Source organism: Protopterus annectens, chromosome 10.part0 (assembly GCF_019279795.1).
Source record: "Protopterus annectens isolate FY-2018-M chromosome 10.part0, PAN1.0, whole genome shotgun sequence".
NCBI lineage: Eukaryota > Metazoa > Chordata > Ceratodontiformes > Protopteridae > Protopterus > Protopterus annectens.
Genome location: NC_056744.1, coordinates 1,218,765,900 through 1,218,780,713, shown reverse-complemented (window position 1 = coordinate 1,218,780,713; position 14,814 = coordinate 1,218,765,900). Strand labels below are relative to the sequence as shown.

At 45.4% G+C, this 14,814-nt stretch overlaps 1 protein-coding gene across 1 annotated transcript in view; it reads left to right on the top strand.

Annotated features, from left to right (window-relative positions):
- The window catches only part of ZYG11B (zyg-11 family member B, cell cycle regulator), a gene marked incomplete in the record, with an annotated part of 797,045 nt that overhangs the window by 595,663 nt on the left and 186,568 nt on the right, over positions 1–14,814 (top strand). The window contains 1 exon segment of the mRNA XM_044085958.1: positions 1,578–1,775. Coding sequence (XP_043941893.1) covers positions 1,578–1,775 — 198 coding nt within the window.

Below are 14,814 nucleotides of genomic sequence, written 5' to 3'. Positions count from 1 at the left end.
TGAGCATGAAGTGCTAGTGTTCCCCCCAAGGGGGCTGCCAAAAGATAAGTGCTTGGTGATGGTAGAGGAAAGTCATTGAGACTGCTTACTGTAGGGTTGTCCTTTGTTTCTTCCAGATTTGGAGGTGGAGGGACCCCATTGCTTTGACCTGTATGAACCCTGTGATTGGTATCTGGAGCCTTTTGAGCGCCTGTATTTGCCTTGAGTGGCTCTGTTTGACACAGGAAAGGACCAATTTTTAGTAGGCCAGTTCCTACTGAACCTGGGTGGCTGCACTTGCAAGAAATCTTTTACAGTTTGCATAGATTTAGCTTTGTCTTCCATTTTCTTTAAAACCTCTTCTGCCTTATTACCAAACAGAGTGTCATTCTGCAAGGGGGCATCCAACAATTTACCTTTAACATTATCAGGCAGATTTTGCTCCTTGAGCCAGGCATGCATTCTTATCACAGATCCAGTAACTGTGGCCCTGCAAGAGGCCTCCAAGGAATCAAAACCACATTACGAAGTATACTTTCCAACGTGTTCTGCTGAGCCAGTAGATGAGGTATTTGAGGCAAGTACCAAGGGGGAAGTTGAGACATATTCCTTAGTAGTGTGCACCAGTGTTGTCGAGGCCAGTCCGGTGGAACTAGGATCATTTTTGGTTTCTCCTGTCTGACTTTTAGTAAAACCTTGGAGAGAAGAGGCAGAGGGGGAAAGGCATAGACTGGTAGGTTTTTCCCAAATGTAATGACTGCAACAGTGAATGCACTCAAACATCTACATTTATGGTAAGTGTACACAACTGTACTTTACCTACCTACCAGCCCCTCTGTCTAAATGACTACCTCTGGCCAGAAGCTACTGTGGAGTTCCATGTAAGTCAGGCAGGTCTATATTTATATGCCCTTGCACATTGTTGCTTTTTTTCACTCTGTTGTCCTGCCTTCAGGATTGTGCTTTGCTCAGTGAACTGACAGGCTAAGGGAGTAAATAAGTTTTTCTGGACTAATACACAGTTTCACAAGTTACACTAGGAAGAGGCATACCCCTCAAGCTCAGGAACTAATACAGCAGGTAACTGTTAAAAGAAACAATTTCAGTTATATGACTACAGTTGAGGACTCCCTCACAGATAAGCTGATATAGGAAGTATCTTTCTGCTACATACCTTTCAAAAACAAATGAGAGACCGAGGAAGACTTTCATTGGAAATATGATTTCATTTGTTTCAGTTAGCCTTCAAGAGTGAAATTTGATTACTAAAACAAGAGGATCTGAAATCTAAAAAAATGGCAAAGATTGTTACTTGAGGGATGTTGAAGCTGCTGCCTGTGATTATATATCTGCATTTCTGGAGTAGTCATCAAGGAAAAAGCAAAGTTGCTTAGTGTTGTTTTGACCATCTTCATAGACACTTTGCCCTTTATTTAACCAAGAACAATGATGCTCATTTTGAGAAGAGGCAGGTTTTCTACAAGGGACTAGATAAAGTACTTTTGATCTCAAATGCTTATGTACTGTGCATTCATACTGTTGAAGAAACTAATAGTACATGTACTTTATTTAGTGTCTGCACTTTGTTTTTTGTACAGAACAATATTGCAGAAGTCAAAGACCTTCACCCCCAATTAATGTCGAAAGAGTTCATAAATCACATCAGCATTCTTTTGCATAGCAAAGAAGTGGAAGTCAGTTATTTTGCTGCTGGGATAATTGCTCACCTAGTATCCCGAGGAGAACAAGCCTGGACACTGGACTATCAGTTAAGGAAATCTCTTGTTGATCAGTTGGTATGTAAGATTGATGGTTATAATAGTACACATGGCCTTCATTTTCTCTTTTCCATTTACCTGTTTTGATCTTTGTATTGCCTTGTTTAGCAAATTGCATGTTAAATTATAAAATACATGTGATACTGAATCTGTAGCCTTCCATCAGAACAAAATATTGTTAGATGTAAGCATATACAGATCGCCTCTGAATTTTCTGACGTTTTCCACATATAAATTGGTATTACCATATTCTGTCAACTTAAGTAGTTTACTGGATCCTGTCTGGCTTTAGTGTGTAATGTGAAGCCAGCCACTTGCATTACTTTCTATCAACATTTCTGGCAGGTGAACAACTGTCTAGCGTAGAGAGAGAACACTGACAATAACCCATCCAGGTTTGATAAACAATCTGGGAATTGGAGAAGCTAAAGTGAGACAGGTTGAAATGAGCAGCTGACACCAGCTTGCCTGTGGTGGTGGTGGGGGGGCATAGTCTAAGTTCTGCTGCAAGGCACTGGTGATCAGACAACAGGCATACTCTTTTTGTGAAAAGAAGGGACATGGAGGAGCTAACCTGCCAAGGAGTGCATTGCTGCCCAACTAAGCACAGCAGATGTGTGGAAGTGCACACCTTTAGTAGAGCCTAGCACAGTAGACATTGCAGTGACCCACAAAGGCTGAGGAGCAGACATGGGATGCAGAAAAAATAAAAGGTTCTGACTCTGTACAGCATGATGGCCCACAAGTTTCTAACTGTTGTCTCCCATGCCCTTTCATAGAGGGAAGCGAATGAAACAGTTCGGTGACATATGGGCTTTATGGCTTGAAGGGGATGTTCTTTGTGTTTCACTGTTGCAGTCATCACATTTGGGTTATCCCTGCCAGGATAGCCCTCGGCCAGCCCGCACACCAGAGGCTTAGTATTTCTGCGTTGGTTGCTGTCACTTCAGGACTGACATCAGGTAGTCAGTAGTATAAAATAAGGCAGCCAACGCCATTACATCAGTCTTTCTTGCCATGGAGCCCGAAACAGAAGCAGTTTGCATGAGTGCCGGTTGGCCGCTACCTGAGTTTTTCTACCGATTTGAAGCTGAAATTCTAAAGCTAAGTACCCTGTTGGGGATCCTTTTTTTTGCACTAACCGATGTCAGAAAAAGTTAACAATTGTCTAGCCTGTGGAAAGCAAATAGCACACCGAGACTTTATTCTTCCTGCTTCACTTGTTTAGGCCCAGACCACAAGTCAACCGCTGTTGCTTTTGTGCTTTGTTCAATGCCAGAACTATCCGTCGTCGGGGCCTTATTGTAGCTAGATATTTTTGCTTACAGTCCTCGAACTCCGATATGGCTTCAGTAAGCCATCCGACAGCAGGTCTTCCAAAAAAATGTAAAGGTAAAGACAGAGACAGACCACACAGGTCCAGACATACCGATAACACTTCGTTCAGCTATTCGTCAGTTCTCCGGTCCTCGTTGAGGTGCTTTCACATCCCTTGATGCCTGCTTCTGTGGATTCACAGGTCACTACCGCGACCCTTTCGTAGTCTGGTATGCTGCAAAACTCTTCTTCGACTAAACATTCTGCGGTTGTCTCTACCTTGGATGGGTCCAGAGCCGCCGAGCAGGCACCAGCTTTCAAGGACATCCTTCGCACTACCGATTCTCGACACAAACCGATAGCTTCTTTCGCAACTACCGTTCTTTCGAAAACTACAGAGTTTTTTATGCCCAGAGTACAAACCACACCCAAGAAACCGACGACCAGTCTCATGCACCTGCTTCCTTGCCTTAGTCTCAAATGCTTAAAATGGCGGAAGACCTTATCATGCTGATCAGGGGATGCCAAGCTTACCCCTCCAAAAGGAAAAGAAATATGTCCCTGGTAGTTTTGTCTGAACAAACGTCAGATGACTGATGCATCTGAATATGAAGACATGCAACCCCTCTCTACTTATGAGGATTCTGATGTAGAGGATTCCATCCCTTCCACCTCTCCCACAGAGGATTTTTCCTTTGGGGGGAAACCCTTCATACCTCAAGGAAGCATTTCCATTGGGAGAGTCATGACTACCCTCAGTCTAAAAAGAGACTCAAGGAATTCTTAGATTTTCCGCCGCACAGACCCTTGGCCATCCCCCCAGTCCTGGATGTTATGGAGGATGTTTTCCTGGAATCCAGCTAGACTCCTGACACCCTCCCTCCTGCACCCAGAAAACCAGACAGGTACTATAAAGTCCCTGACTCACACAAATTTATTTTTAAAAATCCTACTGCGGGCCCTGAGGTAATTTCTAAAGGACCTAAAGGGATTAAAGCAACCTCTGCTAAGAATCCCACCCCCTCAAATAGGGATTACCGAGCACTAGATAGATGGGGTAAAAAAGTATACACCTCTGCTACTCTTGCTATCAGGGCAGTAAATTGTCAGTTCCATATGCTAAAATTTCAGCAACATAGCGTGGAACTCCTCAAACAAAAGATGTCTTCCATTCCTGCTTGTGCAGAATCTAAAGAGTTACAAGAGTTAATGCATTCTGCAAGTCAAGTAACTAAATACACCTTGCACTGTGGTTTTGATGCCCTAGAAGCTTCTTGCAGGGTAGCAGTCACCGGATCTGTCATTCAAAAGCATGCATGGCTTAAGGAACAGCCCTCGTCAGACCATGTCACATCTAAATTGTTGGATGCCCCCTTGCACAAAGACAACTTATTTGGCACTAAGGCAGAAGAGATCTTAAAAAATATGGAAGAAAAAGCAAAATCTATGCAGACAGTTAAGGATTTACAGGTCCAGCCACCCAGGTTCAGCAGGTGTTGTCTCAGCAAGCACTGGTCCTGTCCTGCTCCCACTAAGCCAGTCCAGCCCAGACTCCCCAGACAGCAGCCACAGGAAATGCAGAGATCTAAGCAGTAGACTACCTGCACTTCAAAACCAGGGAGTTCTAAGCCACCCCCTTATGGTAAGAACTCACAGTGACTCACCTCTCCCACCCCCCTCCCTCTGCCCACCTTCACTTACCCCTAGTTGGAAAACTATCCTTTCACTCAAGCACCTGGGCCACCATTACCAATGACCAATGGATTCTCAACATAGTGTCCCAGGGATACAAATTTCCTTTCCACACCCTACCTACCCCAAAAGGGTTTCCAGATCTACCTCCAAACCATTGGGGAGAGGAGCAAAAGCAAGTCCTTTCCCTGCTCTCTCTGAGTGCAGTAGAGCACGTTTCTGCAGAACAGAGAGGCCAATGTTTCTACTCCAGACTTTTTCTGGTACCCAGAAAAGAGGGCACTTGGTGACCCATCCTCGATCTATCCATTCTAAGCACCTTCCTGGTGATCCCAAAATTCAAAATGCTCACCCTCTAGCAGCTGCTGCCCATGCTCTCCAAGGATGCTTGGCTAGCCACCCTAGATCTAAAAGAGGCCTACCTCCATATACCTGTCAGGAAATCATGCATGAAATATCTCCGTTTCAGGGCAGGATCTCAGCACTTTCAGTTCTCTGCGCTTCCCTTTGGCTTATCTACTGCTCCCAGAGTTTTCACAAAATGTCTGGCTCTGGCCATTGCCTTTTGCTGACAAAGGAATATCCAGATTTACCCATACTTGGACGACTGCCTAATTCAGGCAGACCGCCAGGAAAAGCTGCTCATGCACCTGGCCTTTGTAAAGTCCCTATTAACCTCCCTAGGGTACACAATCAACGAAAAGAAATCCAAACAGGTACCCACCCAAAGGATTATATTCCTGGGAGCAAGCCTGGACACAGCATCCCAGAATGCCATTCCTTACATCAGAAAACCAAAATTTCCTGACAGCCAACTTCTTTCAACTAGCCACCAGACCACAGCTATCTGCAAGGAAGAATCCTGCAAGCTCTGGGGTTCATGGCATCTTGCATACTACTCTTTCCATATGCCAGACTGCATATGAGGAAACTTCAGTGGTACCTAAGTAGCCTTTGGTGTCAACACTCTCAAGGCCTGGAGACTCTTATACCTATAATTCCTTGCCTCAGAAAAGATTTTCTTTGGTGGGCAACAGCATGCTCCCACAACAAGGGACTACCTTTCTCATCACCCCCCCACCGCCCTGACCCTCACCACAGATGCATCAAACTATGCCTGGGGCGCACACCTGGACAGCAGGTGCATACAGGGCTAATGGAACCCACAGCAAATCCCTCTGCACATCATCCAAAAAGAGATGATGGCTGTCCAGCACACCTTGATAGCTTTCATGCCCCTTCTCTCCCCAGGGGCTCTCTTGATCAAAACAGACAAACACCACTGTAATGTGGTATATCGTTAAGCAGTGAGGGACTCGCATCTACCCTCTATGCAGGCTGGCCTTAACCCTTTGGCACACAGCTTCTGCCATGCAACTCCACCTGTTAGTGCAATTCCTACCAGGTTCTCTCAACTCTCTGGCAGACCAATTAAGCAGAAATCTTCTGGACCCACATGAGTGGCAGCTCAGCAGAAGAACCTTCACCATAATAACTCAGAAATGGAACACCCCAAAGATCGACCTCTTTGCCTCCCACACAAACCATCAGCTAAGCAAATTCTGCACCAGGGAGCATCACTACATGGCTTGGAAAGTGGATGTCCTGTCCTTCCCCTGGGACACTCTATCAGTCTATGCCTTTCCTCCACTACCGCTCATCCCCAGGATACTGCTCAAAATAGAGGAGGAAAAACCAAGGGCAATTCTTATAGCTCCAGACTGGCCTCACCAGCACTGGTACCCCTAGCCTGAACCCGCTGCCTCCATGGTATCTTCCTCAGATTCCAAACCTCCTGACCCAGAGGGAAGGGGAATTCATGCATCCCAAGTTGCACACACTCAGTTTGGCAGCTTGGCTTATTCCCTAACCCTTGATTAATCTACCAACCTCAGTAAACAGGTTCTAGATGTTATACGTGCGGCCAGACGCCCTAGCACTAGAAAGTCTTATGCTGACAAACGGAAAAGGTTCTGGACCCAGATTCAGGCTAAGGGAGCCAATACGGCACTGCCCTCCCTTCCTCTCACCCTGGATTACTTAGCTAACCTACTACCCAGTGGCCTCTCTTTTTCCTCTATTAAAATTCATGCCTCTGCTGTCTCTGCTCATTTTCCCACTGAGCAGCCCCTTTTTCTCACACCCCTTGATCAAACAGTTTCTAAGAGGGGCTAGCAACTTGAGGCCACGCAGAAGAGCACCAACCCCAGCTTGGGACCTTAACGTTGTATTGGAAAAGCTCACCCTGCTCCCCTTCAAACCAACTTTTTCTGCAGAGCTAAGCTTTCTCTCCTGGAAGACAGCTTTCCTTCTGGCCATCACTTGAGCCAGAAGAGTCTCCGAGCTGCAAACACTTATGGCTGTGGAACCCTTCTTCATCTTCCATGCTGACAGGGTATCCCTCAGGACTAACCCATCCTTCATGGCCAAGGTGGTGTCCAATGTGGCTGTCAACTAATCCATTCATTTGCCCTCCTTTTTTCCTAATCCCCAGAACAAGGGGGAAAGGATCCTGCACTCTCTAGATGTGCACAGACAGCTCAGATTCTATCTAGCAGGACTAAATCCTTCAGAAAGCAAAGCCTGATCAATTGCTGGTTAGCTTTGCTACAGAGGCAGAAGGCAAAGCCATTTCCAAACAAACCATTTCCAAATGGGTAGCGCACTGCATCCATTTTTGCTACAAACAACACAGAAAGCCCCCCCCCCCCCAAGGGGATCAGGACTCAATCCACCAGAGCCACCTCCACCTCTGCAGCTTTCCTCAGAGGAGTTCCCACCAGGGATATCCTAGAGGCTGCCATCTGGACATCTGTTCACACTTTTACCAAACATTACCACTTGCCTCTCTTCTCCAAATCCAGGGCAGGGTTTGCCTCTGCAGTCTTGCATGGCATCCTAGCCAGCCCCTAGTTTCTTTGACTGCCTCCACCCATTTCCTCAGCTTTGGGAATCAACCCAAATGAGATGACTGCAACAGTGAAACACGAAGAACATAGTACAGTTGCATACACTTACCATAAATGTAGATGTTCTAATGTATTCACTGTTAAAGTCCTGGTTTCCCTCCCTCCACCCCCCCTTTTTTTCTTCTCTTTCCTTACAAGAGACATATTGGTATTTACTTTCTGCTGGTGGGGTTCTTCCACCAGAACCTGGCTCCTGCTTGGGGACTCCTGACAGGTTAGGGCAAGAAAAACTGATGTAATGGCATCGGCTGCCTTACTTTATACTACTGACGACCTGACATCAGTCCTGAGCCAACACAGAAATACTAAGCCTCTGGTATTCGGGCCGGCCGAGAGCTACCCTGGCAGGGATAACCTAAATGTGATGACTGCAACAGTGAATATACTCAAACATCTACATTTATGGTAAGTGTACACAAATGTACTATAAGGTGACCAAGAAGAAAATAAAAGAACAGTTGAGGAGTGGTGCATTACATACTGACTAGCTGTACTGCACTACATTTCCATTCCATGCAACATACAGTGCATTTGTTGGTGTGCTTACACTTGTGCTTGTCATGTTCCATATGGAAATAATTATTGATGCGTAGCACTCATTTGTTTACTAATGCAGACCCACATCTTATTCCATAAAAATGATGCTTTACTGTCTAGGGCAGGTGAGAAGTTTTTTAAGTTTTCAGAGTAATTTGGCCAGAACACTGGTGGTGTTTTCCTGTAGTTTTTCCACTGTGTCCTGTGAGGTTCTTAACATCCATCTTGCTATCACCAGCACAGAACTGACTGGGTGATGCATTAGGAGGATTCTTCCCTGCTAGTGTTTTCTCTTCACTGTAGGGACTCTATTAGAAGTGGAACACAGGCACTTGGTGTGGGGATAGAGCACACTGTCGTCTGTTATTTGTGGCATGAAAGGCAAGTGTCATACTTGCCGAGTGATAACTGGTCTAGAAAATTTATTCTTGATGTCTGAATCACAAGTAATGCAAAATATGAATATTTTTATCTTTGGTTAGTAATGTGCTGAAATGTTTGTAGTCGTAGCTTCATCTTAACACCCTGAAACTGAAAGCTTGTTTTTTTCAGCAGTAGATAAATGGGTATTTGTTGTCCTTGTTCTGTCTGACTCTGTGGTTAGTTTTATGAATGGATTTCCAACTGTCATTCCTCTGGTCTGCATTTTGAGCATGATAGTTACACAAGGCCATTGATATTAAAAGCTAACATCATTATTATCTAAAGATATACTTGGAGAATGGTTTGTATTTGCTATTTTTCTGCCCTTCAGGCTTAATATCCAGTATTAGTTATGTATTCTCTTCTGCAGGTTGTTGTGAGATTATCGTGTCTCCATTTGCCTGCATTGTGTACAGAGCTGTGGAGAGTTTGATTGTCCTTACTCATTTAATTTGCTGTGTATAAGTGAAGGTTCCATTCATCTTTGTAAGTAGTGGGTATAATGATCCAGATGTTCATCGTGCATACAGCTGCAGTAATCACAGATGGGTTTTCAGCCGTCAGGCGGTCCCTCGGTCGGCCGAATTCCAAAGTCTTGGTCCGGCGTCGGTTGTCGTCGCTTACTCTTCTGACGTCAGGAAGGCCAGAGTATATAAGACACAGCCGACGCCATGTTCTTCTGTCTTTTTTGCCGCGCGGTGCCCGAAGCAGAAGCAGTTCGCAAGTGCCGGTCGGCCAGCTCCTGAATTACGAAAATATTTGGAACCGAAGTCTTCATTAAAGCTAAGTACCCGTTGAAACTTTTCTTGCCTCAGACCGATGTCAGAAAAAGTTAATAATTGTATTTCTTGTGGGAAGCAAATACCGCATAAGGATTTCCATTCCCTTTGCATACCTTGTTTGGGCCCAGACCACGACGTCTCGGGCTGTCGCTTTTGCGCTACCTTCAATAAACGCACTATCAAGCATCTGGCAGAGTTCGCCCAACACTATTTTGGTAAAGCTTTTGACTGTAAAATGTCGTCGGACACTCCGACTACAGTTTTATCCAAAAAACGCAAGGAAAAGGACCGACCGAGGCCCGGTCTCCATGACACCACGCCCAAACAGGCTACACGTGATCCGGTTCTCAGCGAGACGCCTTTGCAGTCCCTGACTACCGACGACACTCCTTTGGCGGTGTCTTCTGTACCCGAGACCGCTGGGTCCTCAGCCCTTTCCCAGACTACAACCGAAGCCCCGGCTTATGTCGAGCCTACTAATGTGGACAGGTCCACCTCCACCCATGGTGTATTTAGGCCTTCATCTTCTTTTTCTATTAAGGCCTTTACTAAATCCAAAGCAGCCAGGCATCACACTAGGCCTGCTGCTCAAGGCCCATCTCCTGGACCCATGCCTAAGAAACAGATGCTTAAAATGGCTGAGGATCTAATAACTCTTATCAGAGGTTCTCAGCCCCTCCTGACAAGAGACCCAGAGTGGAGGAAGAATCCCCTCTTCTGATCAGGGATCCATTTTATCAGAACATTCTGATGCAGAGGAACACTCTTACTCCCCTTTTGAGGATTCGGATGCAGAACAGTCCATTCCTTCTGTATCCCCCCCTGAGGATTTTTCTTTGGGAAACCTTGCACACTTTGAGGGAACACTTCCATTGGGAAGGCCAAGACTTTTCAGATTCCAAGAAAAGACTTAGGGAATTTCTTTGGTTACCTCAGCACAGACCTCTGGCTATACCCCTGTTTTGGAGGTACTGGATGATGTCTATTCGGAGGCTTGTCTTAACCCTGATTCTCTGCCTCCTGCACCAGTAAAGCCTGATAGATATTACAGAGTACCCAGTTCTCACCAATTTCTCTACAAAGGCCATAATGCTGACCCTGAAACCATTTCACAAGGCCCTAAGGGATTAAAGGCCTCCACTGCCAAGAATCCACTTCCTGCAGAAAGGGAATCTAGATCTCTAGAAAGGTGGGGTAAGAAGGTATATACCTCGGCCACCCTAGCCATGAGGGCCTTAAACTGTCAGTTTCATATGATTAAATGTCAACAGTTCCTGTTATCACAATTAAAAAAACAAAATGTCTCAACCTGAACAACCAGATTTAAAAGAGTTACAGGATATGATGCATAGTGCGGAGCAAGTGGGTAAACACACCTTACAATGTGGTTATGATGCCTAGAGGCCTCCAGTAGAGCGGCTGCTACAGGATCAGTCATTCACAGACATGCCTGGCTTAGGGAACAAAATTTGCCTGATCATGTGAAAGCTAAGCTTCTTGATGCTCCTTTACAAAAGGATGTACTTTTTGGTACTAATGCTGAGGATATACTACGAAAAATGGAAGAAAAAGCCAAATCTATGCAAACTGTCAAAGCTTTCTTACAGGTCCAGCCACCACGTTTTAGCAGGAATTGGCCTTCAAAAAACTGGTCCTTTCCAGCCACTGACAAGCCCCAAAGAGGTAGATACAGATGCACAAGGGGCAGAGGGCAATCACAAGGATCATATAGAGGCAGACAATGGCAATCTCCAGCACCAAGAGGTGGTGAAGACAGTGCACAACAATACAGGAAGCAAACCCAATGACTCCCTCATTTCCATGCCAAGCAAGTCTCAGCTGGCAGCACCTTTGGGAGGGAAACTAGCATTATTTGCAAGCAATTGGCATATTGTCACAACAGACAAATGGATACTGGACATTATAAACAGAGGCTACAAATTTCAATTTCACACTCTTCCAAACATGAGAGGCATGCCAAACCTGCCACAAAATCAAAGGGCAGAGGCACAACTGCAAATTTCAAAGCTCCTAAACATGAGAGCTATACAAAAGGTACCTACGCACCAACAAGGTCAAGGTTTTTATTCAAGTCTCTTTCTGGTACCAAGAAAAGGAACCGACTGGAGACCCATTCTGGACTTATCCATCCTAAACACATTTCTACTCATACCAAAATTCAAGATGCTCACATTACAGCAACTTCTTCCCATGCTGGGCAAGGAGTTTTGGCTGGTAACATTGGACCTCAAAGAGGCATACCTGCATGTCCCAATCAGACAAAGCTGCAGAAGATACCTCAGATTTCTTGCAGGTTCAATCCACTATCAATTCTCTGCATTGCCCTTTGGCTTATCTACTGCGCCCAGAGTATTCACAAAGTGCCTGGCATCAGTGATTGCCTTTTGCAGACTTCAAGGGATACAAATTTACCCTTATCTGGACGACTGCCTGATCCAAGCGGACAGCAAACACATACTACTGGAACATCTGGCATATGTGACACGGTTACTGCTTTCTCTGGGATACACCATCAACAAGGAGAAATCAAGGCTAACACCATCTCAGAAAATAACCTTCCTGGGGGCCAGCTTGGACACAAACACCCAGATGGCATATCTTACGCCAGAAAAACAAGGGCAATTATCTCAGTACTTCAAAACACTAGCAAAAAGTACCAGGCTTACTGCAAGGAAAATCCTGCAGGCTCTGGGATTCATGGCATCTTGCATTCTTCTAATCCCATGTGCAAAGCTGCATATGAGGAAACTTCAATGGTACCTAAAAAGTCTATGGTCTCAACACAGTCACAGTTTGGAAGCAATTATACCAATAATTCCATGTTTGCAAAAGGAATTTCTATGGTGGGCCCAAGCATGTCAGGTAAACACAGGCCTTCCATTCTGCAAGCCTCAAGCAAAACAAGTCATAACCACAGACGCCTCAGATTACGCCTGCCGGCCCCACATGAAGGACAGGTGCATTCAGGGCAGATGGTCCCACAAGGAAAAGCACCTTCACATCAATCAAAAAGAAATGCTAGCAGTAATAAATGCAATTACAGCTTTCAATGACTTCCTGCATCCAGGACAATTACTGATGAGAACAGACAACACCACAGTAATGTGGTACATAAACAAACAAGGAGGAACACATTCATACCCCTTGTGCAGACTAGCCATGACTCTTTGGAACTTGGCTCTGGAAAGACAAATCGAACTTCAAGCACAGTACTTGCCAGGACTGGAAAACACACTGGCAGACACTCTGAGCAGGAATATGACAGATCCACATGAATGGAAGTTACATCCTCAGGTGTTTACGGAGATAATCCAAGCGTGGGGGAGGCCAGACATAGATCTTTTTGCCTCCCACAGGAACCATCAATTGAAAAAGTTTTGTTCAAGGACCTTCCATCCAAAGGCCTGGAAAGTGGACGCCCTTTCATTCAGTTGGACAGCATGGACAGTTTATGCATTCCCACCTCTGCCTCTTCTGCCCAAGGTGCTCTTGAAAGCAAGAACAGACAAACCGAGGATGATACTGATTGCTCCAGATTGGCCAAGGCAACACTGGTAGTGTAGGATGTCATTTTGGAGGCCAGAAGACCATCTACTAGAAAAGCTTACTCCACAAAATGGAAGCGATTTTGCTGTTGGAATGAGAAAAGAGGACAGGACCCTAGAAAATTGAACTTGCCTCAGGTTTTACAGTACCTAGCTGAACTGCTGAACAGTGGACTTTCATTTTCTTCCATTAAAATACATGCCTCAGCCATTTCTGCAGAATTCAACACGGATCCCCCGTTATTCTCTCATCCACTCTTACGGCAGTTCCTCAGAGGGGCTAAGAATATAAGACCTCCAAGGAAGCAACCAATACCAGCCTGGGACCTTAATTACATACTAGAAAAATTAACATTGCCTCCCTTTGAACCTGCTGCCTCAACAGATCTGCAATATTTGTCCTGGAAAACAGCTTTCCTTCTGGCCATCACTTCAGCTCGTAGGGTTTCTGAACTACAGGCCCTCATGGCGGTGCAGCCCTTCCTCATCTTCCATCAGGATAGGGTTTCCCTTTGTACTAATCCATCCTTTATGCCAAAAGTGGTATCCAGGGTAGCCTTAAACCAAGCCATACACCTACCTACCTTTTATCCTAACCCTCAAAACAAAGGGGAAAGGCTGCTTCACTCTTTAGACATCCATAGGCAGCTACGTTACTATTTGGACAGAACAAAGTCCTTCAGGAAATCAGACCAACTTTTTGTGTCCTATGCCGTAGGGGCTCAAGGGAAACCAGTTACCAAACGGACCATTTCCAAGTGGATTGGCCACTGCATACGATTTTGTTACTCCTATCATGGGAAATCTGTCCCTACTGGTATCAGATCTCACTCCACCAGGGCCACAGCCACCTCTACAGCCTTCCTCAGAGGTGTGCCTACTAAGGATATTTTGGAGGCAGCCACTTGGAGTTCTGTACATACCTTCACAAAACACTACCACCTGCCCTTATATTCCAGAACAAGAGCAGGCTTTGCCACTGCTGTTTTGCAGGGCATTCTGGCTCAACCCAGTTCCTCATAGTACCTACCACCCTATGCATAGCTTTGGGACTCTACCCATCTGTGATTACTGCAGCTGTATGCACGATGAACATAGTACAGTTTTGTACCTACCATAAATGTAGATGTTCGAGTGCTAATACAGCTGCAGTACAGGTTTCCTCCCTCCTTCCCCTCTTGGTAAGGGCATGGGGCCTAACAACCTCTTCATACCTCCTGACTGGGTTATCCTGCTATGTTTTATTTGCTTGCTTACACTGATTTTGCATTACATTGCATTGCTTGCATATGTGGATAAGCCTTATTTATGTATTGCCTTCCTTTTGGGGGCACCTGACATCTGGGGCAAGAAAGACTGAAGAACATGGCGTCGGCTGTGTCTTATATACTCTGGCCTTCCTGACGTCAGAAGAGTAAGCGACGACAACCGACGCCGGACCAAGACTTTGGAATTCGGCCGACCGAGGGACCGCCTGACGGCTGAAAACCCATCTGTGATTACTGCAGCTGTATTAGCACTCGAACATCTACATTTATGGTAGGTACAAAACTGTACTTTTTTTGGTTTCATATCTTAACATTGCTGATGTTCTTGGTGTTTCACTGTTGCAGTCATCACATTTGGGTTATCTGCCTGGAGGTAGCCCTCAGCTGGCCTGAATACCAGAGTCTTCGGATTTCTGCATCGGATGCTGTTGCTTCTTCCATGACGTCAGGTCATCAGGGGTATAAAACATGCAGCCGATGCCATTACCTTCATTCATTCTTGC